Source organism: Blennius ocellaris (assembly GCF_963422515.1).
Source record: "Blennius ocellaris genome assembly, chromosome: 10".
NCBI lineage: Eukaryota > Metazoa > Chordata > Actinopteri > Blenniiformes > Blenniidae > Blennius > Blennius ocellaris.
Window position 1 is genome coordinate 829,507 of NC_137659.1, and position 26,578 is coordinate 856,084.

A 26,578-nucleotide genomic window follows, 5' to 3' on the forward strand; every position below is an offset into this window, starting at 1 on the left:
CTCCAGCGGTGCAACCTGCAGCCTCCAGCAATGCAACCTGCAGCCTCCAGCGGTGCAACCTGCAGCAGTGCAACCTGCAGCCTCCAGCAATGCAACCTGCAGCCTCCAGCAATGCAACCTGCAGCCTCCAGCAGTGCAACCTGCAGCTCCAGCAATGCAACCTGCAGCCCCAGCAATGCAACCTGCAGCTCCAGTAATGCAACCTGCAGCCCCAGCAGTGCAACCTGCAGCCTCCAGTAATGCAACCTGCAACTCCAGCAGTGCAACCTGCAGCCCCAGGCTGCTGCGGGAGTTACGGGCCGGCCTGCTGGAGCGCCTCAACATTAACCCGGACGCTCGCCACTCCTCCTGCATTCCCCCTGCGCCGCCCTGCCTTCAGCAAACAGCAACCCAACAACCGGGCGAGACGCTGCTGCACCTCTGGAAACGCTGCTGCTGCTGCTGCTGCAGAAAGAAACATGTTTCTTCTCCCCGGCCTTCTCCACAAAACCTCCGTCCACACGTCTCTATGAACTCGGCTCAACACGAGGCTTCAGGACATGTAGTTCACCTGCCAGGCCTCTAGGGGCGCTGTGACTCACCACAGAGCACATAGACAGAGCACATAGAACTTTAGAAGTAGATTCCCGCCCCGCTCTTGCTGCTAGCGTCAGTAGCTTCTAGTTCTATAGGTCTATGGCCCTGCTCCTCCTGCTGCTAGCGTCAGCAGTTTCTAGTTCTATAGGTCTATGGCCCTGCTCCTCCTGCTGCTAGCATCATAGCTTCTAGTTCTATAGGTCTATGGCCCCACTCCTCCTGCTGCTAGCATCAGTAGCTTCTAGTTCTATAGGTCTATGGCCCCGCTCCTCCTGCTGCTAGCGTCAGTAGCTTCTAGTTCTATAGGTCTATGGCCCCGCTCCTCCTGCTGCTAGCGTCGGTAGCTTCTAGTTCTATAGGTCTATGGCCCTGCTCCTCCTGCTGCTCGCATCAGTAGATTCTAGTTCTATAGGTCTATGGCCCCGCTCCTCCTGCTGCTAGCGTCGGTAGCTTCTAGTTCTATAGGTCTATGGCCTTGCTCCTCCTGCTGCTAGCGTCAGTATCTTCTAGTTCTATAGGTCTATGGCCCCGCTCCTCCTGCTGCTAGTGTCGGTAGCTTCTAGTTCTATAGGTCTATGGCCCTGCTCCTCCTGCTGCTAGCATCAGTAGTTTCTAGTTCTATAGGTCTATAGACCGGATCAACACTAGTCCAGAACTAGTCACACAGCCTGGTTCGTAACTAGTCTAAACTAGGTTCATATGTCGTCCACCAACCAAACAGATTACTTCATTGCTCTTAAAATACTAATCCCAAACTAGTCAAACACAACAGGGAAACACAAGGACTAGTTAATAAGTTAAAGTAAAGTAAAACTAAACCAGGACATTTAAAGCATCGCGAAGCAGCAGAAACCTTCTTCACATTAAACTCGTATTTTCTCTGCAGTTTGTTCATTTCTGGGTTTTATTCTCGTTAGTTCTACTAGTATTAATCATATACAAGAGGTTTTGTTTGTCCTGATTAACTCTGACAACCGGGTTAACTCTGACAACCGGGTTAACTCTGACCTCCTGACTCCTCATCAGTCTCTCACCAGCCAAGTCGTGTTCTGTCAGGAGCTCCTGTTGAAGCTGCACAGCGCCCCCTGCTGCTCCCACCTGGAAGCTTCTCAGGCCTCCAGACCAGACAAAAGTGTTTTACTGCGACGAACAGCAGCGGCAAGGAGAGAAAGGAGGTCCGCTGCGCCCCCAAGAGGCCATAGACGCACATTACACCCTGAAGAAGAATAACCTGCGCTCTTTATCTGGAAGTTGTGCTGATTTTTATTCTTTATTTTAGCTGTGATCAGTAAAGAATGAATGAATTAAATTAAAACAGATCTTTATAGAAACTAGTTAAATATAAATACCTTATAATAATAATAATAAAATTGTCTACTCTTATATTGTGTATTAGAATACAATAGCTCATAACAGTTATACTCAAATACAAATAATTACAGATAATATAGAATATAATTTCACTTATTGAACAATTTAAGGGGAATTTTATATTTTTATTTATTTTCCTGATTTTTGCATTTGAGATAAATAAGGCGATAATATCATCCGTGTACATTATACTATACTCATTGTAATTTTTTTTAATATATGTATCAGAGGTCATTTTATTATTTTGGTAGGATTTTGTTGACTTTGATTTGACAAATTCTTCGGTGTCATGAAATAAAGAATCAAATGGTGACGGACTCACGTCTTCGTTCCGACCAGGTTTCTCTTCTTCGCGCGATTCCGAGTCGCAGTCGGAAATCTGCTGGCCGTCGTCTCCGTCCCGACGTCCGCCCGGCGACTCGTCGCTGGCGGAGTCGATGTCCGGGAGCTCGTCTGACGACGCCGAGGACAGACGAAGCAAAAACGCCGTCAACAACAATTCCCACGACTGCATTGTCGGAAGGTAAAAAACGATTTCTATTGATGATTTGTTGAATTGATCGTGTGACACCTTCAGCGATAACGTGACTCCAGTCAAACGGAACGTAAACGTAATCATCAGTTTGTACTCAAGGTCGCAACAAGTTTAAATAAAAAGTTAACTAACCGCACAATTCTAGTCTGTCACTTCTGCAATACCGCACTCAGCCACCAGATGGTGTAACGAGTCGGTCCTCAGTCCAGCGCTCCTTGAGTGATATCAGTTAAATCTTACACACTGCGCCTTTAAAGATATATTTAAAAAACTTTGTCCCATAAAATATAATTTTAAATAATTTGATTAACTCTCATTTCTATGATATTTACGTGGTCTGGCTAAATAAAAAAAATAAAAAATAAAACAGTTCTTGGGATACCTTTTTTTTTTTTTATATGGCAAACCCTCATGAAATATTTTTTGTATGTAATAAATAGATAATATATGGAAATGTCACCGTTTAAATTAAACTACGAGCAATGAAAACTTTTTCCATCGCCTTCTAATGTTTGGAAGTTCATGTGTGCGACGGGTTGAAATGCAGAATTTAACAAGAGGCCATGAAAATCCATCTAAAGTGACACACGGAGGTGGAACTCGTGCGACGGCGGTCTGCCATTTTACTCCTACCTCTCCGAGACGTGGCAGTAGGTGGCGCTCTCGGGGCGCGACGGGGAGCCGAGGGCCCGTCCCCGTCGTCGGACGTCTCGCCGTCACTGGAGCTCCAGGCGATGTGAAGCGGCTCCTCGCCGCCACCGCTCCGCCCTGACCGCCACAGACGACATCACTTCCTGTCAGACCACCAGATTGCTGCAACGCTTCTGGTCAGGAAGGGCAAGTTCACTTCCTGTTCTGGTGGTTAGCCGGGACCTACGGCTTTTTTGTTTTTTCACAACTTCGGCTTTTATTTGACCAATTTGCTGCCTGGGAACAATTAAATGAGCTTCGGAGTTCCACAGGGATCGACTCTGGGTCCCTTTATATTTAATTTTTTTTCCTTCTCGTCCCTTTTAACGGACATATTTTTATGCACAATTTGTAGAAAAAGACATTAAATCAATATATATGTTTATATGTATGTATAAAAAAATTCAAATGCCAAAACGTAAACGTAATTTGTGTTGACAATGACCACATTAAGACAAATAAATGGTACAAAAAGGTGCAAAAATCAACTAAATTTGAAGTAAAATTATGATAAACACGAATGACTAAAAACACTAAATATATAAATGTGTAAAATTTTCCAAATTTGGAGGAAATTTAAGATTAAATGTCCTCAAGCGATGAAAGCTGTTTTGTTTTTAAAAAACAATACGATTCCATGTGAGTCCGTTTCTCTACATTAAATTACCTGAAGCATTGAACTGGGCAAGTTTCCTGACAGACGAGAGTTTCCTCCCTGAAGTCAGAAGTTTCTGCGGAAAAATAGAGACGACAGCGATAAGAATACTGCAGTAACAGAATACAAATACTCACCTTAATGCGACTGAGCAGCATAAGTATAGTTTGATAGTTTGACCCTCATGTGGCTTTAAATAATGGTCACGATGCAAATTTTTATTATGTACATTTTTGCCCAAAAAAAGTTTATAAATATACAATTACCACAAAAACTACTTATTACAGTAATGGGCACACCTGTAATTAACATCTCTTGCACTATAATTGTCTTGAAAATATTAAAATAGATGGTATAATACTCGTGAAATTATAATACTACTTGTAATGTGTTACTTTCACCACTGAAAGTAAATTACTTTATTTTTTCCTGCAATCCGAGTAATCTCTGAGTATTTTTGAGCATTACTTTTAAATCTATTAAAGAAATAATGTAACTAAAGTGCTGATTCTTTACAAACTCTCGTTACAACTTGCAGGGAAGTAACGTAACAGTAGTTGTACTGGAGTACTCGGTACTCGTCCCTCCGTCCCCACCTCCATGACCGGAGTGTCCAGGAAGCTGTCCCCGCACCGCCGCCAGCTGCGGGCGGAGGACTCGGAGGACTCGGGGGACAGGACCGGGGGCTCCCGGCTCGCTCTGCCCGCCGCGGAGCGCACATCGTCGGGGAAGAGGACGCAGCGGAGGTCCCTGGAGGTTTTTAGCCTCTGCGGGGGGAAAGTTTCATTCTGTTAGAGAGCAGAACTACTAGAGACCGTTGATAAAAATCCCCTGCGTTGTGCGTAAATGTGGTTTAATGTGGAATAAAATGTACTTTAACGTGAATAAATGAAGTGACTCCGCTCCTCCTCGCCGCCGCGGCGGGCGGCCGCGGTTTCCCCCGGTGGGGAGCTAACGCTAACGCTAACGAGCCGGTGCGGTGGGGAGATTCTTACCTTTCTGGAGGACATGTGGGCAGCGACGGTCCCCGGCCGAGTTTGTGGAATTAATATTCTTTAATTACAGCAGTAGGCAGTGAAGTTTAAAGTGTTTTCACTTCCCCGCCAGGAGCCGCCGGTGTGTCGCGTGACGAAAAGCTAACGGACCAACCAGCGTGTCCGCCGTCTTCTCGCTCCGCGGGGGTGCGTTTCATTACAGTCACCGGCGTATCCCGGTGCGAAGGCTGGAGACGAAACACCGAGTGAAACTACTTTTTCCAGACAATGAAGCAAAAATAATTCACGCATCTATTAAATCACGCAAAAATATTCAGTTTTGCGTCTCTTTGCTGTACTTTTACATCTGTGTGTTGCCGTTTTGTTGTTTATTTGCACCCTTCTGCATATGAGTAAAACTTTAATTATAGAATGAACGAATGACAAATGTGCAACTCAGGAGATTATTAAATGATAATTAAATTCAAACAGTCGTTGAGGGAAAATGTTTTCTGTTCAACTTCTTTTCCAATAACAATTTAGATTGTAAATATATTGAAAAAGTTCAGAAAATATCTACATTTGCTATCAAGGTCCTGTAACATATAAAATACTACTATAAACTACTACTATATTTGTAGATTCTACCAAACGGACTTTATATTTTTTAATTCCGGGCATCAATTGTAAGATAAGTCAAGATAAGGCTCTCATGTACTCATTCTGAATTTTGCTTTTAAAAGCTAAACAGACAAGATCCTCCTGGATGGAAGTGCGACTTCTCAGTATAACAGGAAGAAGACGAAAGTGTTTATACTCCTGGGAAAACTCCTCTATATATACAGTCCCTTTTCAATATTCACAGCACAAATCACAGACTATATATATATATAGATTCATCATTCTGGTCATACCAATAGCGTATAAGTCATTTGGTTGCTCTTCGAGAGTAAATTACTGGAATCATTCTTCTATCTTCAATCTACCTGCAAACGTTCGGCATTTATTCCACAAATACCAATGAAGAAGGATCTCTGCACTTGCTTTTAGCTTTTATTGATTCGTTTCTTAATATATAAAGCTTTAAAGGTTGTGTGACACTGTTATTGGTGTGCGCACACGCGGAACTATACAATTAAGACGCCTCATTAACTGTCACTGCCCATTAGAAACAGATTAGCCGCCATCTTGGATGAGGACGTAAGTTACGACACCATCATTAAACTGTTAGCCGAGTAAGTATATTTATCTATTATCTATGTAATAATTTAATAATACTATATATTTAAGTCTTCCCTCTATGCTACACTCCAATCACAGTAAATAAATGAAGAACATTGTTTCCATGTCATCTCGGAGACCAGGTTGCGCTCGCCCTCATCCGTGGTCTCGTTTCCTTTTTCCGTCCAATCAGAGGAGAGTATCGCGGTTGCTAGGTAGATTCGGTGTCCGGTAAACTGCCGTTAAACTCAGCAACGGAGCACAATATATGTTTCTTTACGGAATTAATTGTTCATAAATCATTTTAACAGTCGCTCTTATAATGACGTTTTTTAATTACAGTGGACTTGAGGACGTACGTGACTTCAGCGAACACTAATTAATAAAAAAAACACAAAAAAAAACACAAAAAACAAACGATCGTGTCATTTCAAATCAACAAATCGATTTTCCGAAAGCGTCTCGCGACGGAGCCGTTAAACCGGACGAGCTGGTGGAGACGAGCAGGAGCCGTTAACGTGTCCAGTCTGGCGGAGAGTCGAGGTTACCTGGACCCGCCGATCTCAGGTGAGTCGATGCTAACGAGTTAGCTGATCCGGCCGATCCCCGCACTTTAAGCTACTTCCGGTTCAAGAGAACGTCCGTTTCGATTTTTTTTTGTCTCTTTTTTTATTTTTCGTGGACGATCTCTGTGGCGAAATGGTGACGTCGAAAATTAATTAAGTGTTTTCAGGTACAGGGTGCTTTTATTAATCCCACAGACGATGGGGAGTCAAAGCAAGACCAGACCTTTTCACTTATAGCCCCAATTAAAGTCAATTGATTTTATTTTGTTAATTAAATTGAACGTTTCACTGACCAAACGTTCCACAGTCAAATGTTTTTTATGTGATCTTAAATGTCCTGGCGACGTCTCATGTTTTCAGACAATATCTAGATGATTCATCAAACCGAGTGAGTTTTTTAATTTTTAATTCTTGAGTCAATGCAACGATATTTATCACAGTAAAAAAGGGGGTTAATCTTAGTATTATTCATGTAATTGTTTGGGTGTGAACATGTATATTGGTAAGAAGTGTCTGTATGAATGCAATACTTCAATTATTCTATGATGTCTTCAACACTATATAATAGTCTTACAGGATGAATGTTATTTGAATCTGAATCTGAATCTGCTAAAAAAAAAAATCTACACGTTTTTAATACATGAAGATAAATAACACGAGTATTGAATATTGGATAGAGGGTAGCATTAGATAAGATTTACTTCCTCCTGCCCCTTTTCAGGCAGTTAAAAACAGTATGTGTGTATATGTGGACGTTTATCAGTCTGTGTGTATGTATAGTGAAATAATACTAATAATATATTGTCTATTTTGTGTGCAAATATTTTTATATATAACACAATTGTATTTATTTATATTAGCAATGTTTTTTTATAGGTTTGATCTATATCTATCTATCTATTTATCTATCTATCTATCTATAATAAGAAAGAAACAGTTTGCTTGAGGTTTTCTTCAGATTTGTTCCTAATTCGGTGTCTCTTGTTTCCTCAGCTGCAGTTTTACGTCGTCGAGATTCAAACCAGCAGCCGAGATGAGCAGAAGAGGCCGATCAAAGTCAGAGGACTCACAATAACACACACAATAATACACTATAACACCAAAACAAACTCAATTTTCACAGATATAACTGGTTTTCCATCTTTGTGCCGCAGTGTTTTGCAGCGATGCAGGGGAACGACTCATACCGAGGTTTTTTTTTGTGACGACGAACGCGATGAACTCTGTGCTGATCTTTTATTTATTTTTTTTTAAACTCCGTGCTGCTCCCAGACTGTGGAACAAACTTCCTCCCCGACATTCACACCACTACTGATCTCGGCCTTTTTAAATCAAAGCTGAAAACCCTTTTTTTTTTAATTTAGATTGGCTTTTAACTGTCCAGAGTATTTATTCTGTAAGCTTTGTTGTAAAGCACTTTGGATACCACTGGGTTATTGTAAAGGGCTGTACAAATACAGTTTGATTTGATTTGATTAACCTTCCAGGAAGAATTGTGGCTCCGGCTTGTTGGGAAACAGACGTCCTCATAGACTCGCTCAGCTGAAGTCCCGCTGGACAGAACAGGAGGTGAAGATCTCCACTTTATTTACCACCATTCATTTCTTTCACCTTCGAGTGAACTGACCTGATGATGATGATGATGATGAGGATGATGATGATGATCCTCCTGGTCAGGATGAGAAGCTGTGCGACCTGGTGAAATGTTTTGGATTGAACAGCTGGCCCTCGGTCTCGTCTCACTTCGGCGTGAGTATGAAAGAGTGTTTACGCTCTTACACGTTTATAAACGCAGAAGGTCTGTCGTTACTTTGTAATTACAGAATAGAATAGAAAAGAATAGAATAGAATAGAGCGTTATTCCTCCCCAGGGGGAAACACAAACTTACAACAGCTCAAGGTAAAAAGGTGCAGAAATTAAAGAATTAAAATATGTAAACATATGTATATATCTAAACAAGAGCAAAAAAAAAGAGCACAAAAAATAGAATGGGTAAAAATAAAAAAAATAAAACAATCCAGTAAAAAAGAAAGAAATCCTCTAAAAATAGAATAAATTGACAGAATTGATAAACACGCAGTGTAGATGGTAGAAACTGAGATGTACTCGGTGCAGATGTAAACGACACATGAGAAGAATGTTAGGACATTTACAGTGAGTTGTTAAATATCCTAACAGCTGTAGGGATGAATGACTTCCGGTAGCGTTCTGTTTTATTGATAGAATCTTCAGAATTTTACTTTCCGTGTCAAACGTCAAACGATCCCTCGGGGGTCTGCAGCTTGTTTTCTCCCCTTGGTGTTTTCGATGGTAGTTTTGTTGCTGCGAACAATGTTTGTGGTGGAAATCTGCCTTTCAAAATAAAGAGAGAATTAAAAAAAATTAAACAAAATAAATAAGAAAAGATTACTATATGGGTAAACCTTTGAGGAAGTCGATTTTTTTTGTTGTTTTTTTGTTTATGATGACAAAACTAATTTTTTTTAAGTATTATATTGTTTTTGTATTATGTTGAATATTATTATATATTATATTCAGGCAAAACTTCCTGCATGAGATGAAAGCAAGCGGAGGGTGAGATTAGAAACTGTGTGTGTGTGTGTGTGTGTGTGTGTGTGTGTGTGTGTGTGTGTGTGTGTGTGTGTGTGTGTGTGTGTGTGTGTGTGTGTGTGTGTCTCAGGGTAAGAAGTCCAACACTGAGTGTCATCATCGCTGGAGGCTGATCCAGAACCCTGAGCTGGCCCGCGGCCCGTGGACCGAGGAGGAGGATCGAAAGGTGTCACAGTTCGACCTGCGTGTGTGTGTGTGTGTGTGTGTGTGTGTGTGTGTGTGTGTGTGTGTGTGTGTGTGTGTGTGTGTGTGTGTGTGTGTCCGACGCCGGTGACGTCCCCCCGCCTTTTGCAGGTGAAGGACCTGGTCCAGAAGTACGGGGTGAAGAGGTGGTCGTTCATCTCCAAGATGGTGAAGACGCGGAACGGGAAGCAGTGCCGCGAGCGCTGGTGCAACCACCTGAACCCGGCGGTGGTCAAGAGCGAGTGGACCGAGGCGGAGGACCTCGTGATCGTGCAGTCGCAGAGGAAGCTGGGGAACCGCTGGGCCGTCATCTCCAAGCTGCTGCCCGGCAGGTAGGCGGGGCTACAGGGCAGCAACGCCTGGCGCACCTCCCTCCTACCTCCTTGTCTATGGACGTTACCTGAAGCCCCTGGATGATGTCACCGGGGGGGGGGGGATCAGTGTTTCCTGGGCTATAGGAAGCGTCAGTGTTTCCTAGGCTAAAAGAAGCATCGGTGTTTCCTAGGCTAAAGGAAGTATCAGTGTTTTCTAGGCTAAAAGAAGCATCGGTGTTTCCTAGGTTAAAGGAAGTATCAGTGTTTCCTAGGCTAAAAGAAGCATCAGTGTTTCCTAGGCTAAAGGAAGTATCAGTGTTTCCTAGGCTAAAAGAAGCATCGGTGTTTCCTAGGCGAAAGGAAGCATCGGTGTTTCCTAGGCTAAAGGACGCATCAGTGTTTCCGTGGCTAAAGGAAGCGTCAGTGTTTCCTAGGCTAAAGGAAGCATCGGTGTTTCCTAGGTTAAGGGAAGCATGAGTGTTTCCTAGGCAAAAGGAAGCATCAGTGTTTCCTAGGCTAAAGGAAGCATCGGTGTTTCCTAGGCGAAAGGAAGCATCGGTGTTTCCTAGGCTAAAGGAAGCATCGGTGTTTCGAAGGCTAAAGGAAGCATCGGTGTTTCGAAGGCTAAAGGAAGCATCGGTGTTTCCTAGGCTAAAGGAAGCATCAGTGTTTCCTAGGCGAAAGGAAGCATCGGTGTTTCCTAGGCTAAAGGAAGCATCGGTGTTTCGAAGGCTAAAGGAAACATCGGTGTTTCGAAGGCTAAAGGAAGCATCGGTGTTTCCTGCTTACTGAGAATTCAGACAGTCGTCAACATAAAACACCTCCAGGATTCAGTGAAAGTCGACAGATGAGGAATTAGGAAGGACATTTCAGACGTACCCTACAACTCTGACATCCGGATGTGTCCCTCCGTCCGTCTGCTGTGTCTCCCCTCGCAGGACCGATAACTGCATTAAAAACCACTGGTACTCCACTTTGAAGAAGCGGTTGGAGAGGGTAAGACCACCACCACCACCTCCTCCTCCTCCTCCTCCTCCTCCACCCAGACGTCACACAGCAGGTTGACGGTCCTCCCCGTGGAAAATGTCTTGTCGTCTGCAGAAACCGCTTCTGTTCAGTGACAAACATGAATCCAGCTGCTGCTCCACCGACCAAAGTGTGTGCTCCACCTTCGACCGTGGCTCCACCTTCGACCGTGGCTCCACCTTCGACCGTGGCTCCACCTTCGACCGCGGCTCCACCTTCGACTCCTCGCTGAGCCTGAACGGGCCCATAGAGGAGGTGACATCACCGAGCCTCTGCTCGTTACAACCAGTGGCGTTACTCTCACATCAGTAACCAGCAATCTAACACATTATATCTACTAACCAGTAATCAGATTACAGTTACTTCACAAGTCACTGTGCGTACAACTCCATCCCTAAGTAAATAAATACCAGGGATCGTAGAAATCCGTTAATAAAAGCAGGAGTCAGATATAAATACGACAAAGAATGAAAGTCAAAGGTTAAATAAAAAAAGCAATCTGTAAAGTAACTACGTTAACTAAGCAAACTTATTTTTTAAATTAGTAACTTGTAACCAGTAGTCGGATTACTTACTCCAAGGTAACCGTGGCGACACCGACTGTAACGCGCTAAACCCTTCGTCTCGTCTGTTTCCTCCCCGTCCCGTCGTGACGAGCGCAGGAGTCGTCCAGCGGCGACTCCAGGGAAGAGTCGTCTCTCCAGGAGCTGTCGGTCGTCCTGTCCAGCTGGAGCCACCAGGCCGTCCACCGTCCAGGCCCTCGTCTCGGCGGCGGCGCCGTGAGACCACGTTCCTCACGTTCACAACCAGACTGAGGACGCAACCAGAGTCCTCACAGTGTGTGTGTGTGTGTGTGTGTGTGTGTAGATGGTACTCATGGATCTGAGCGCCAAAGTCCCGTTCATCATCGTCCCCGATTCCGTCCCCAAACCGTCCTCGTCCCAGAACCACAGCAGCTGCCCCCGCTGCGGCGCCTGGTACATGTGTGTGTGTGTGTGTGTGTGAGCAGTTCTGTCATCGTCTCGTCGCCCTGAAGTCCGTCTCCAGTTGTAGTTTTTTTTTTTTTTTTTTTAAATTGTGTTCAGGACGCCTGAAGAGCTCCGAGAGATGATCCGGGTGGCCAAGGAGTCGCAGGCCCATGAGGCGCCGGCGACTCTGCAGATGGACCCGGGCTCAGAGACGGCGTCCGCCCAGGTGACGTCAGGTCCCCCGTCCCCGAGTCCCAGTCAGCGGGACGCCGGCCGTCCCGATCCACGCCCGGGATTAAACGCCACGTGTCTGCAGACCGCACAGGAGCCGGGCGGCGCCGTGGACGTCCCGGACCGGGTCCACACCCTGGAAGCTCTGAACGTCTCGCCGTCTCAGGTGAAGACCACACGCCGTTTTCGGAAGACAACGCCGAAACAATACAGACCCCTCACCCCACCCCCCCCACTTTATGTTTTTTAAACATTCCTATTTATTCACACGTTTATTTATTCATTGACACGTATAGTGATGTAATGACGTAACAGCAGAAATTGAAATCATGCCCCTGGTACTCCAGGTCAGTTTGAGGCAGAAAACAGTGTTTTGGGTTAAACAAAAAAGTGTGTGTGTGTGTGTGTGTGTGTGTGTGTGTGTGTGTGTGTGTGTGTGTGTGTGTGTGTGTGTGTGTGTGTGTGTGTGTGTGTGTGTGTACGTGTGCGTGTGTTCTCAGCTCCTGAGTGTCGCTGCCGCCGACATCGTGACTTCGACTCTGACATCGGACCCGGAGCTGAGTGCCACCGCCGCCCCGGACCCCTGCCGTCCACACTGGACCACCCAGTACGACCCCCCCCCCCCCCACACACACACACACACACACACACAAACGACATCATAAGAGCATGACTGTATTTTCATTCACTGGGTATGACGGTGGTAAAGTTAACAAAGCTTTAAGATTCGTGACTCGTCTGGACGTCTCGCGGTCAAACGGGGGGACGTTTGTCCCTCGCCGGCCGCGGGCGGTTCATCCACAGGACGTTTATAACGATACTCAAAACTGTGTTTATGGAAACCTGGACGTGTTCAGGACGCCGGCGGAGGTCAGGGACGCCATCGAACTGCTGCTGAAGTCCGGAGCCCCGACCCCCACGCCGATGAAGGTCACCCAGGTGAGAGGACGCACGGGTTCACCTGGACAGGTGAGAGGGTCCATCAGGGACTCTGTTCGGGGACCTTCTGGCCGCCGGGCGCCGGCGGCGTTAAACCGCTGCACCGCCGTCGCACAGCGTTTCTAGTTTTCAGAGGATTCGGCCTTTGAGATGTGCGTCTGTGCCGCAGGCTGCGGGACAACCAGAGGACGCGCACAAGTATGGACACATACACCCGTCCACCAGCAGCCCTGAGGTAGGACACACACACACACACACACACACACACACACACACACACACACACACACACACACACACACACACACACACACACACCCTATTAACGACCCAAGGACTCGTCACATGTCCCGTATGAGAATCACGACTGAGCAAACGTCCCACAGGGATCGTGACGCTCCGGTTTACGGACGTTCCCTGAACTCGTCACGAGCGTCATGACGTTCACATAAAACGATCGAACCCGAGAATTAGATTGAAGGCTTTCGTTCCCGCCTCCAGAGCGGACGAGGAATGTGAAGCCCTGACCTTTGACCTCCAGGTCCTGGGCGAGAGCATGCTGCTCCCCTCCCAGTACATCTCCGGCCGTGACGACCCCAGCCTGGTGGCGCCCCAGCAGCGGCGTCCGGCGGCGTCCGGCCCGGAGCCCGGCCCTCCGGCGCCGAGCTTCCCGGACTACGGCGACCTGGGCTGCTTCCTGCTGGACGGGCAGGTGGGGGCGTGGCCCCGCCTCATCCCGGAGGCCGGCCAGGTAAGGCGAGCGCGAGAGGACGACCCGGACCAAACGAGAACTCGTCTAGAACCTTCAGTAACCAGCGATCTAGCACATTACTATCTACAAACCAGTAATCAGATTACAGTTACTTCACAAGTCACTGTGCGTACAACTACATCCCTAAGTCAACAAATACCAGGGATCGTAGGAATCAGTTCATAAAAGCGAGAGTCAGATATAAATACGACAAAGAATGAAGATCAAAGGTTAAATCTGAGTTCCTTTTAAAAACAAGCAATCCGTAAAGTAACTAAGTTAACGAAGCCAACTTTTTAAATTAGTAACTTGTAACCAGTAGTCGGGTTACTTACTCCAAGGTAACTCGTCTCGAACCTCCGTGACGCCATTGGTCTCTGGATTCTGACATTTTCCTGTCGGATTAAGATCAAAGCCAGAGTGTTTACAATAATCCTGAGTCTCAGCGTCATTTCCCCACAGAGACGCTGAAGACAAGTGTTTTTTTTTTCCAGCGTTGGTCCAGCGGCCCGGTCCGGACCGGCCCGGTCTGGACCGGCCCACGGGCCAGATGTTTAGAACCTCTTGTCAGCTGCAGTAGAAATGTGCAGTTCCACCGTGTGCTTTGCTTCCTGCGTCACAGAACCAGAGCCCCGGGTTCTTCAGCTGGCCTCCAGACGGCCAGACGGCGTTCCATGACTCAGCAGCTTCCTGGGACCTGGAGACTCACGACTCGGCACTTTTATTCCCCCTTTCGCCTCCACAAGTGGATTTTCTTACATCTGAATTTTAGGATTTGAACCCAAAATAAAAAAAAGCTGAAGGATTTTAATCTCATTTCATTGCGACGTTCATTTTAACCGACTTGAGTTTGAGGCTGGTTTTAATTTTTGGGGGTATAAAAATGTGATTCCTCATTTTAATCTAACTTTGTTTTTAAGAGTCACTCTGATTGAACCAATTTCAACAATTCGCAGCACCAGAAGATCAGACGCTGCATTATAACTTATTTAATTCATACGTTTTCTGTCGTTTCAGTTTTGCTCACAAACTTTCCCTGTACCTGTTCAGTGACTTTTAAATAAACAAGCTAAAAACTGCTGGTTTGCTATTATGATTATTCATTAATCGTCCTGATTCACTTCACAGACACACTGTGGAATCCACTTTTGTACCGAAGCTGAAGTATTTTCTGTGTTTAAACTTGTGGGTAGAATTTAAGCATGGTGGCAGATTTAACAGTTTATTTACCTCTACAGACACACGGACGATCTCGTGGACTCAAAATGTAATTTTATTACAGCAAATCCATCCGAATCGCCTTCAAATCGCAGGTTAAACATAGAAAAAGCTCACGTAACATGTTGGTTTTGTATTAAATATGTAAAAAGCAGGTCAAGTTATTCACAAAGAAAATGCAAACATGCAACACCTTTTCTTTCTTTCTTCTTCTTTTTAGGGGGAATGCATAATGAGTGAAAAATAAAAAAAAAAAACAGTTACCATTCATTAATTATTGACAGTACATGTTTACATTCCTTTTCATTTACACAGTAATATATATATATTTATATATACGACTGAAGCCTGGTGGAGAATCACCTGCTTCCACATCAGGAAATGCAGGTTTTAAAAAAACAAAAAAACAAAACAAAACAAAAAAACAATTTAATAAAATGACACGAACTGTTCAGTGAACCGTTAAAACAGAAATACGACGCGGTCACTAGGAAGAAAAACTCTCCTGTTTTCATTCAAAACATGATTTTCTGTAAAAAAAAAAAAAAAAATTTAAATTGTCTGTAATTCAGCAAAATGTATAATTTTATCATTCTGAGGTTTTTACGGTTTATTAATTCAGAAAAAATATATAAACTTGGTATTTTGCATCATGAAATAAACATCTTGTATATGTTTTTGCTGTACCAACCCAGAAGAGATTATTATTATTATTATTATTTTTAATATTCAAATAAATGCCAATGTCAATTCTGATGACATTTTCTTAACTTAAAAAAAAATTGATGTTATTCAATTTTTATTTTCTACAATTTAGAAACACGATTCATAAAATGGTGACATTTTTTTGTGATCGACTCAAAAAAAAAAAAAAAAAATCTCCTGAGAAATGATCCAAAAGACAGTTGAGTAGATTATCTGGCGTTTCAGAGGTATTCATTGAATCAATAATCCGGGAAATTGTGAGAGAAACATGTTAAATATGAGAATTTACCTCATAACGGGTACGATTTTCTAGATCTGGGTTGTTAAACACAGATTAGCACGGATTAACACGGATTATCACGGAGGTGAACTGAGCGACAGACTCTGCTGGTGAAACTTAAAACAACAAACAAAAGACAAAACAAACAAAACAAATCACAAAGCTGATAAAATGATCAGAGAAACCTGAGGTTTATCTCAGTGATTGGAAATTTTAAAAAAAAGTCAATTATCCTCAAACCTGATGAGGATTTGTAGTGTAAAAAAAACAGATTAACTCTTCAATCTGATTGGATTATCTCAATAAGAGTTAAAAAAAACAAACAAACAACCCAAAACAACAAAACAAAACAGGAGAGTTTCCTTCCGGGGGGGGGGGGGGGGTGACCGCGCCACACCTCCGAGGATTTGAACCTAAAACCCGCTGCTTGGCCGACTTCCTGTGGGCTGGAGGGCAGGTCAGCGGTGCGACAGTCAAACGTGTCCCTCGTCACGGCTAAGGCTTCAGAATAAATAGGGGGCAGGTCTGCGGACAGATTGTCCTCAAAGAGTCACATGTCAGTGCAACGGGGGGGCTGGAGGGGGGTGAGAGGTGCTGGGGGTGCTGGAGGGGGGGGTAAGAAGGGGGCGAGAGATGCTGGGGGTGCTGGAGGGGGAGGGGGGGTAAGAGGGGCTACTGGGGGGCTAACGCGGCGGTTCCCAAACTGCTCTACCTGGACGGACCCCCTCCCCCCACACACACACACACACACACACACACACACATATACACAGAGACCCAAAGGACGACTGTGGACCCCCGCTGAGCTCTGATTGGACGAAACATCAAAGCGAGGACTGGTGGCCACGCCCACTTGACTCTCAAAGCGCTTTCATGTCTCAGGTTTCATTTTGCTTCTCCGTTGATTAAAACGGGTGAAAACGAGTTTCGAGTGTAGAAATAAAAAAAACACAAAAAAAACATTTATTTTTTTACACTTTTTTTTTCTTGCAATTCAATCTTTTTTTAATTTGGAAATATGTGCCGAGTCGTTGTACGTCGCCTTTGAACTGAACATTTTTACATATTAAAGAGAATTTCAAACTCGCAGTAAATCCAGTTTGAGAAAAAAAAAACCCAAAAAAACCTGCATTTTAATAAAATAAGTTTTAGCTTCCACGTATTTCTTTTTGATTTTTTTTCTTCCTAATCAGGATTTATTTTGAAATATTAAAAGAATAAAAATGCACCTCGGGGGGGGTCCCTTATTGCGTTCTGCTAAGAAATGTGGATATGCAAAGCAAGAGGATGAAGAGGACAGACGTTTGTGGGGGTGGAGGTGTGGGGGTGGGGGTGTGTGTGTGGGGGGGGGGGGGGGTGGGGTTAACACTGACAGGTAACGGTCACCTGTCCGGTGGTCCGTCTGCGATGGTCCGAGCTCACCGACCCGCCCAGGGTCACAAAAAAAACACCAGAAAGTGAGCCGACGGAGACGACGGGTGAGAGACGGAGCGACAGAAACCAGGAGGGCGACGGAGGCACCGCCCTGCGACAGTCCTGACACACTCACAGGTGAGAGGTGGAGGGGAGGGGAGGGGGCGGGGCCTCTGTGAGGGAAAGGGGGCGGGGTCAGTACTCGTCCTGCTCCTCCTGCTGGTCGTACGTCGCCTCCTCCTGGGCGTCCTGCTCCACGTCGGCTACGTCGCCCTCCGCCAGCTCCCCTCGCTCCTGGGGGGGGGGGGGGGGGGGGGACGGAAAACACCTGAGTCAGCTGAGGGTGGTGGGAAAAATAAACGCTGAGTCGCCTCCTCCTCCTCCTCCTCCTCTCACCTGATCGTCGGAGGCGTACAGCACCTCCATCAGCCGCTCCACGAACGGGGCGTTCTCCTCGCCCTGCTCCTGGCACAGCAGCTCCACCTCCCGCAGCTTGCTGAAGTAGTAGTCCCGCTCCTTCTCCACCCCCTCCAGCGCAGACTTCAACGTGTTCACCTGGGGAGGCGCCGCAAGTGAGTGTGTGTGTGTGTGTGTGTGTACTGTAGTGTGTGTGTGTGTGTGTGTGTGTGTGTGTGTGTGTGCCCCACCTGCTCCGTCAGCTGTGTGACCTGTGCTTCCAGGTCCTTCTCTCCTTTGGCCGGAGTGGCGGCGGCGGCGACGGGGATCTTCTTGGCCGACGAGGGTCTGGAGGAGGGCGTGGCCGTTTTGGGGGTGGTGGAGGTCGACCTGGACGCCCCTGCAGAGGGAGAGGAGGCGTGAGGGACGCCCAAACCCCCGCTCGCCACGCGGAAACGCTTTCACTCACACCCTATTGTGTTTCATATATTATTATTATTATTATTACAGTTCAGGGTCCATTTACGCGACAACATTTACAGTGAAAACGTAACAATTTTGCCTCTTTGTTTCAGAGACGCTTCATGTTTCCACGGCAACGGTAAGAAAACGATGTAGTTAGCGTGCCGTCGCTTGTTTGTTATCGTGGAACGCGCGCACGCACGCGCACGCGCACACACACACGCACGCACGCACGCACGCACGCACGCACGCACACACACACACACACACACACACACACACACACACACACACACACACACACACACACACACACACACACACACACACACACACACACACACACACACACACACACACACACACACACACACACACACACACACACACACACACACACACACACACACACACACACACACACACAACAAATAAATAAATAAAACCAAAGTTGGATTGTTGTTATGGTGACTGTCAAAATAAAAGGACCAAGTTGGATTGTTATTATAGTAAATGTCAAAATAAAAGGACCAAGTTGGATTGTTATTACGGTGACTGTCAAAATAAAACCGCCAAGTTGGATTGTTATTATGGTGACTGTCAAAATAAAACCACTAAGTTACAAATAAAACCACTAAGTTGGATTGTTGTGAACGGACGTCCAAAACCCAATGAAAGGTTTGTTATATATACATAAAAATGCAGTTTTAACAATAAAATGTGAAAATAATGACCATAACATCACGGCAAATTAAGTAAATCTTATTTATATTTTAGATTCATAACAAACTAACATTTTAGATTTTTTTATTTTTAATCCTTTATGAGTTTAGGATAACTAGTCATTTTAAAAACAGCTTTGAACCTTTTATTTTGCACATAGAATCAAATGACAGAACTTTAAATCCTCCTTTGTTATTCAAATTCTTCCCTGCCAGTGTTTTTTTTTCTTTTTCTCTCCCCGGCGTTACCTGCGGTGGGCGAGCTGGCGGCGTGGTGAGACTTCTTGGGCAGGTTGAAGATCTGCTCCCCGGGGTCCGGCGGCGGGATGGCGTCCTGGCCCTGCCTCGCCTCCACCGGGTCGTACTCCTTCCCGTCGTAGTTGGCGTCAAAGAACTTCTTGAACCACTGGATGAAGTCCAGGTTGTCCTGGAACCTGCCCTTCACCAGCTTCTCCACGGGAATGATCTGGGGGGTGGGGGGAGGGGAGAAAAGACGTGAGGTCGGCGGTGGCGTGAGGGTTGGTGGCGGTGGCGTGCCGGGAGGCCCCACCTTGTCCACGTTCATCCGCTTGAACGACGCCTGCAGCAGCTTGAAGTTGTGGATGTACTCGTGCTCCAGCTTGGCCTGGAACTTGACCTTCTTAAGACTGATGCACCCGGGGAACAGCAGGTCCATGAACTGGCAGTAAGCGGCTCCTGAAGCGGCGAAACATCACAACGTCACAGAGCGCCGGCGCCGACCTGAAGGGGGCGCCGCCGATTGCGTCTCGTTCGGCCCGCCGGTTTTAAAACCAGAGAGAGAGAGAGAGAGAGAGAGAGAGACGACTCTGGGAGCTGGAGAACCAGAGGATTCTGCGACACGCCGCCAGCATCAGGGGAAGATACCGCCGGTGTTTTGGATGAACTGGTGCCCCTGTTAACTGGTGACCTTCGCCCTCCAGCGTCCACAGCAGAACCCGACCGAAATCCACAGTGGAGCTTAAACATTTCCATTAAACTTGAAAGCATCGTGATCGTCTGTTTCTCTTATTCTAGCACCAGCTGCTGCGAGCGGCTGGTGGCAGAAGTCACCAGTTGACAGGGGCACCAGTGAAACCGAAACACCGGGGAGTGAAGCACCATCGTTAACGATCCACATTTTGCCAGATTATTAAGATAAATGTATAAAAAAATATTGCGATGTTCTTCAGTAACTGAGCTGATAGCTGATGGATGTCTGCGCTGCAGCAGGAGCTACAGATTCTAAGGTGGGGGCGGGTGGAGGAGTAATCTCCACCAAACACCTCCCGAACATCAGGTCTGTGGGGGGAAAATTGGATTAGTGGCGGAGGGCAGGAGAACCCGGCTTTACCGGCGCTCTTATTTATAGCGCGGCCGGCAGGTTTCCGCGGCCGGCAGCAGGTGAGCTCACCTGAGGAGAGCTGCTCCACCTTGGTGTAGTTCAGGCAGAGGATGTCGTTGACCCAGGCCGTGATGTCATGCCGGCTCATCGTCTCCTGGGTGATTGAGGTAGAGTAAACGTTGACCGCCATCCCCCAACTGCAACGACACCGGGAGAGAAGACGGGACGGACGTGAACGCCGATTCGACAAGAAAACACTTTTAGAAACTGGAAAGTTTGGTTGTTTTTTTTTTTTTTAAGTCAGCTGATCGTTGTGGCCCTCTGGCTAAAAACATAGGAAGGATTCAGATTTTCCATTTAAATTAAAAACAATCCACGAACTGTTCAAGGCTTGTTTTTTCTACTTTTTCTTGTAATATTTCGAATTCCCTCCCGTCACGCCTCCCGATACTCTGAGTAAACAGAAGATCTCTACATTACCGAGTGACCGTCTCGTCTGCAGTTAAAGATCAAAGCTCCGATAACGATCAACCTGAGTGATTGTTTCAGCAGGCCAAAGATCAAAGGTCAAACCTTCAGTTCACAGCTGTGAAGGTTTTTGTTACAGGTGGATGAATCAGACCTGAGTTTCCATTAGTTCTCATGACGGGTATATATATGTATATATATATATATATAAAAAACAACTGACAAATAACTGTTATTCATGTGCCGCTGAGCTGTCATGCACACGTCTGCCACTAGTCGGAGCCAGAGAGTCGCTTTTTCACAGTGTTGACGTAGAGAATGAAAACAACAAAACTGGACATCGACACTTCTTATTATCCGTCTTAACTAAAGATCAAAGAGCGTTTTAGACGTGAGGAAGGCTCCTCGGAGCAAGGCGGTCAGGGGTTCTAATCCAGGCAGTGCCTTCCTGTGGGGGACTTTTTCACGTTCTCCGGGTTACGAGTGCAACGCCGGGACGTCACGTCGCCCCGATGGAAACTCTCCATTAATGAGGAGACGCTGGACGCGGGTCCAGCGAACACAAGTTGGTAGAAACAATAAATGTCGAGACAAAGCGCTTCGGCCAATAGTAAAGACAATAAAGCTCCGTTTATGTTTTAACCAACAACAAATATAATAATGAACAAACCCGTCATTCCCCATTGGCGTCTCAAAGGTACAATGGAGTTCTGGTTAGTACTCTGCCATTGTTGTGAGTAGAGAATCATTCATCACAGGTTTATTCCCAATGTATGGAAGGGTGGATGGATGGATGGTGACACGCCCCCCCCACCCCATACCCCCCCACCCCCCACTGCACAAAGCAACACGACTTAAATCCTCCATATGTGAAAACTTGTTAAGAAATAAATCCACAGCTCTTAATCTGCCTCGGATCCAATCCGGATCACAGCTTGTAAAACGGATCAATGAGTGGAAGTCGGGACGATTCAGAAAGCGGTTGGACCGGAGGACCGGAGAACAAGACCCCCCCCCCCCACTCCCCCAGAACCAGGCAGCAGGTAGTGAGGCTGTGGAGCCCCCGCCTGCTGGAGGCTGTAGAGGCGGGGATGGAGCCCGCAGCGAGCCGCCGCTAGCAGCCCGGAAGCCCGGCGCTGCAGCCCGGCTGCAGCCGCTTTGCGTGCGGCCGGTACCGGAGCGGGAGGGCCGCGGGGAGCCGGGGAGCCGGGCCGCGGGGCTCCGAGCCTCGGCGGCTGCAGGAGCGGAGCCCCGGGCTGGGATCCTCCGGGGGGGAGGGAGGGTCTGGGGCCGGCCCCCTTCTCTCATGTCAACAAAGCGGATGTGTGTTAGCACGCTTTGTTAGCCTGGCATGGATAGCCCGGCCCACGGCGAGCAGGGCCGGGCAGGGCCGAGCCGGGCCGAGCCGGAGCCTCCGCAGGCCCCGGTGGGGGGAGGGGGGGGGGGGGGGGGCCGGGTCAGCGCCGCACGGAAAGCACGAAATGACGGCGGATAGCCGGGGGAGGGGGGGCGAAGGAGGCCGGAGGAGGGGCGGCTGTCGGTCCCTGAACACTGCTGTCAGAGCCGAGCCGAGCCGAGCCGAGCCGAGCCGAGCCGGGCCGGCCCTCCGCCGCCAGCACGGAGCACCACAAGCCGGAAACACCGAAGGGTTTGCTGCCGGGCGGAGCGGCCGCAGAGCCCGCGTGGTCTCCGCGGAGGCTCCGGCGCTGACACCGGTAGGAAGCGGCGGAGCTCCGGGGCTCCGGGCCGCAGGGGAGGAGGAGGGGAGCCGGGGGAGGAGGAGGAGGAGGAGGAGGAGGCCGGGCTGCAGCCGCCTCTCCTCGGACGGTTTACCTGTAGGCGCGCTCCCCCCGCACCGTGTTCTTCCTGTACGGGATGATGTTGGTTCCGTTGTCCGGGACGATGTCGTTGTTGTTCTCTCCATTCGGGGACAGGGCTTGGGTGGGACCGGGCATTTGGGTCTCGGGCGGGTGGAACAGATCGCCTGTTCGCTCGGTGGCCGGTGGAGAAAAGTGGCGGCGGCGGCGGCGGCAGGAGGAGCAGCAGCAGCAGCAGGAGGCGGAGGAGGAGCAGGAGGAGGCGGAGGAGGACGGCTGCGGATGGAGAGAAGGTGGCGCACCTCCGGGCTGCTTCTCCTTCACAGTGTCTGCTGATTCCTCACAAATCTGCCCGGTGACGTCCCGGAGCACGTGACCCCCTCCCGGTTCACCAAAACCATGACAACGTTGATATAGAGCGCGCGAGCACGCACGCGCACTGGAGCACCATTTGTAACTCCTTTTATAGATACTATATATAGTACAGTGTCTATATATATATATATATATATATATATATATATATATAAATACACTGCAATAGTTTATAGTACCAACTATTGATCCATCAGGAAATCAATCAACACGACAGATAGTAAAACTCCCTCTATACCACCAACAATACTATGAAACAACAGATCATAATCCACAAATACCATCATATATTAATGATATATAATCACATATATCAATCACTGTCTCTTCTATAATCTGGTGTTAGAGGAAGGTGCTCTATAAACTGGTGTTAGAGGGGGAAGGTGCTCTATAATCTGATGGTAGGGGAGGAAGATGCTCTATAATCTGATGTTAGGGGAGGAAGATGCTCTATAATCTGACGTTAGAGGAGGTAGATGCTCTATAATCTGGTGTTAGAGGAAGACGATGCTCTGTAATCTGGGGTTAGAGGAGGAAGATGCTCTAATCTGGTGTTAGAGGAGGAAGATGCTCTATAATCTGATGTTAGGGGAGGAAGATGCTCTATAATCTGACGTTTGGGGAGGAAGATGCTCTATAATATGGTGTTAGGGGAGGAGGATGCTCTTTAATCTGTTGTTAGAGGAGGAGGATGCTCTATAATCTGTTGTTAGAGGAGGAAGATGCTCTATAATCTGTTGTTAGAGGAGGAATATGCTCTAATCTGGTGTTAGAGGAGGAAGATGCTCTATAATCTGGTGTTAGAGGAGGAATATGCTCTATAATCTGACGTTAGAGGACGAAGATGCTCTATAATCTGACGTTAGGGGAGGAAGATGCTCTATAATCTGACGTTAGGGGAGGAAGATGCTCTATAATCTGACGTTAGGGGAGGAAGATGCTCTATAATCTGACGTTTGGGGAAGAAGATGCTCTATAATCTGTTGTTAGGGGAGGAAGATGCTCTATAATCTGACGTTTGGGGAGGAAGATGCTCTATAATATGGTGTTAGGGGAGGAGGATGCTCTTTAATCTGTTGTTAGAGGAGGAGGATGCTCTATAATCTGTTGTTAGAGGAGGAAGATGCTCTATAATCTGTTGTTAGAGGAGGAATATGCTCTAATCTGGTGTTAGAGGAGGAAGATGCTCTATAATCTGGTGTTAGAGGAGGAATATGCTCTATAATCTGACGTTAGGGGACGAAGATGCTCTATAATCTGACGTTAGGGGAGGAAGATGCTCTATAATCTGACGTTAGGGGAGGAAGATGCTCTATAATCTGACGTTAGGGGAGGAAGATGCTCTATAATCTGACGTTTGGGGAGGAAGATGCTCTATAATCTGACGTTTGGGGAAGAAGATGCTCTATAATCTGTTGTTAGAGGAGGAAGATGCTCTATAATCTGATGTCAGTTCTCAGGTTTTATCCGTTTCCAGCCATTAATTGTCGTTTAGTTTGGACCTGATTAAAGTCTCTTATGCAGGATTCTGTAGAACCTGTGATCCGGGCCGGAGGGTGAACACCTGACCCCCCCCCCCCCCCCCACGGCCAGGTGAGGTTCAGCGGGTCACGAGGCGCGGAGAGCCGCGGCGGGGAACCGGAGCCCACCGGACCACCCACCGGACCACCCCCCTCCCCACAGAAACGTGTCCCCGTGCCGGTACGGAGGAAGAGGAGATCCACATCCACACGGACTGAACCGAAAATACGAGCTGCCGACCCGGACCGGAACAGGCGGCCGGCCGGGGGAGTCCCGGAACCGGGAGGAAGCCTCCGGGTCCAGCGGAGCCCCGGAACCGGAGGAAGCAGCTCCTCAACCCGGCGGAGGACACGTTGTTCAGTTTTCCTCCGGCCACCGACACTTTCTAACACCTCTGACGGCTCCTACGCGCCCTGACCCCGGGGAACCTCCCCCCGCTCCCCGGTCCCCGGTTCCCACTCCCCCGCGGCTCCGACGGAAGCTCCCGCCGAGCGCAGACCGAGAAACCCAGGTGAGACTCACCTGTGAAGTGGATCCGCTCCTGGGCAGCTGCTTCAAGACGCCGTTTTCCGGCTGAGTCACCCCACCCTCATCCCCTCGTCGCTCGGTGAACCGGGAACGGCGCGCTGATTGGACGGCGGCTCATCGCCGCGGCCGCTGATTGGTCGGCCGCTGACATCTGTCTCCACGGCGGGCCAATCGCGTCTCGATGCGTTGATGATTCAAACGTGTGACGGCTGTTTTTCGTGCCGTCGTTTCACGGAGGAACCGGAACCGGCCCGGTTAGAACAAAAAAAAAAACCCAACGTATTTTATTAAAAAAAAACAACACACACAACACAAAAAAACCCCAAGCCATCAGAAATGATGATTGAGGGAAATAAAGATGTCATCTTTAGAAATCAGAAAATACACCAACATGGATGACATGAAATAAATGATGAAAAAATAAGTAATATATATTTTTTAAATATACAAAAAGAAACGTCACTCATTGAAAAACTTGACATATTCAGTCTCTTAGATATTGAAAAACAGAGCGATAGATAGATATGTAGATAGATAGATAGATAGATGGATGGATGGATGGATGGATGGATGGATGGATGATAGATAGATAGATAGATAGATAGATAGATAGATAGATAGACAGACAGACAGACAGACAGACAGATAGATAGATAGATAGATACATAGATAGATAGATAGATAGATACATAGATAGATAGATAGATAGATAGATAGATAGATACATAGATAGATAGATAGATAGATAGATAGATAGATAGATAGATACATAGATAGATAGATAGATAGATAGATAGATAGATAGATAGATAGATAGATAGATAGATTGATAGATTGATAGGTTACCAACATCATAATAGCCAAAGTTTCTCAGTTGACAGATTTTCTACATAACATAATCTCAGGCTGTTTCTGGTCTCTGTGGTTCCGTCTGAGTTTCCAACAGACGGGGGGGTGGGGGGGTGGGGGTGGTAGTGGTGGGGGGGATCTCAGTGCATGGCCTCAATTTATTTAGTCTCGCTCAGCTGACTTGTTGCCACAGTTTTCATCTACTTACCACCACAAGCCTCCACTCGGCCCTCGTGACTAAAGGCTGGCTGCTCTGGAGGAAACTCACAACACATCGGACATGTTTATGAATCCACCAGCTGCTGGAGCGCGTTCTGCTCCAGAGGTGGCAATAAAAATGGAGTGAAGGGAGTGAACGGGGGATCAGACACTGGCTCAACACTGCCATCGTGTGGTCAGTTTGCAAAACTACAACACTGTGAAGTATTGACACTCGTAAAGATGTAGTTTTTTCAATGTTACACTAATATAACTTCACCAAACTTCCAGATTATAGAGCATCTTCCTCCTCTAACATCTAGACTAGAGCATCTTCCTCCTCTAACACCAGATTATAGAGCATCTTCCTCCTCTAACACCAGATTATAGGGGCACTTTTGATCTTTTGTCTTGATTGATTTTGATCTTTTGATCTTCGCCTGGTCGAAGAAAATAATGTAATCTTCATGAAAAGTAGATTACATTACATGAAATGCAGATTACCATTAAGGTTAATGCAAACGAGTTTCTTCAACAACAACAACTAGTTTGACATTATCAAAGCACAGCTGTTAAAGTAAAAGAGATAAAAATCTCCCCTTTAGATTAGATCATGTACTGAACAACAGCTGAGCGTCTGGATTTGAAATTGTTACAAGCTTTATGAGTAGTT

At 46.9% G+C, this 26,578-nt stretch overlaps 2 protein-coding genes across 4 annotated transcripts in view; both read right to left on the reverse strand.

Annotated features, from left to right (window-relative positions):
* Positions 1–4,983, reverse strand: part of spidr (scaffold protein involved in DNA repair) — a 46,501-nt gene extending 41,518 nt beyond the window's left edge. The window contains 5 exon segments of the mRNA XM_080503317.1: positions 2,270–2,400; positions 3,116–3,250; positions 3,840–3,903; positions 4,424–4,594; positions 4,823–4,983. Coding sequence (XP_080359443.1) covers positions 2,270–2,400; positions 3,116–3,250; positions 3,840–3,903; positions 4,424–4,594; positions 4,823–4,837 — 516 coding nt within the window. The 5' untranslated portion in view covers positions 4,838–4,983.
* Positions 4,984–14,854: 9,871 nt separating this feature from the next.
* On the reverse strand, positions 14,855–24,913 carry mapre2 (microtubule-associated protein, RP/EB family, member 2). Of its 3 annotated transcripts, XM_080503304.1 has the most exons (7): positions 22,451–22,801; positions 20,219–20,346; positions 19,358–19,503; positions 19,057–19,273; positions 17,875–18,023; positions 17,624–17,782; positions 14,855–17,521 (listed from the first exon to the last, which is right to left on the reverse strand). In XM_080503304.1, the coding sequence occupies exons 1-7, from the start codon at positions 22,570–22,572 to the stop codon at positions 17,423–17,425; spliced, it is 1,020 nt and encodes a 339-aa protein (XP_080359430.1). In that variant the 5' UTR covers positions 22,573–22,801; the 3' UTR covers positions 14,855–17,422. The 3 variants fall into 3 exon arrangements, with proteins under 3 accessions (XP_080359430.1, XP_080359431.1, XP_080359429.1); XM_080503305.1 differs by lacking the exon at positions 22,451–22,801 and adding an exon at positions 24,853–24,913 and having other exon boundaries at positions 19,057–19,503; XM_080503303.1 differs by having other exon boundaries at positions 19,057–19,503.
* Between the last annotated feature and the right edge of the window lie 1,665 nt (positions 24,914–26,578).

Bases quoted from the DNA above. Each gene is read 5' to 3' on its own strand.
- mapre2 (XM_080503303.1), bottom strand. From the start codon at position 22,572: ATGCCCGGTCCCACCCAAGCCCTGTCCCCGAATGGAGAGAACAACAAC. The intron at 20,347-22,450 runs GTAAACCGTCCG...GTGTCGTTGCAG, and splicing joins CGGGGGGAGCGCGCCTACAG to TTGGGGGATGGCGGTCAACG. The intron at 18,024-19,056 runs GTAACGCCGGGG...CTCCCTCTGCAG, and splicing joins CGCCAGCTCGCCCACCGCAG to GGGCGTCCAGGTCGACCTCC.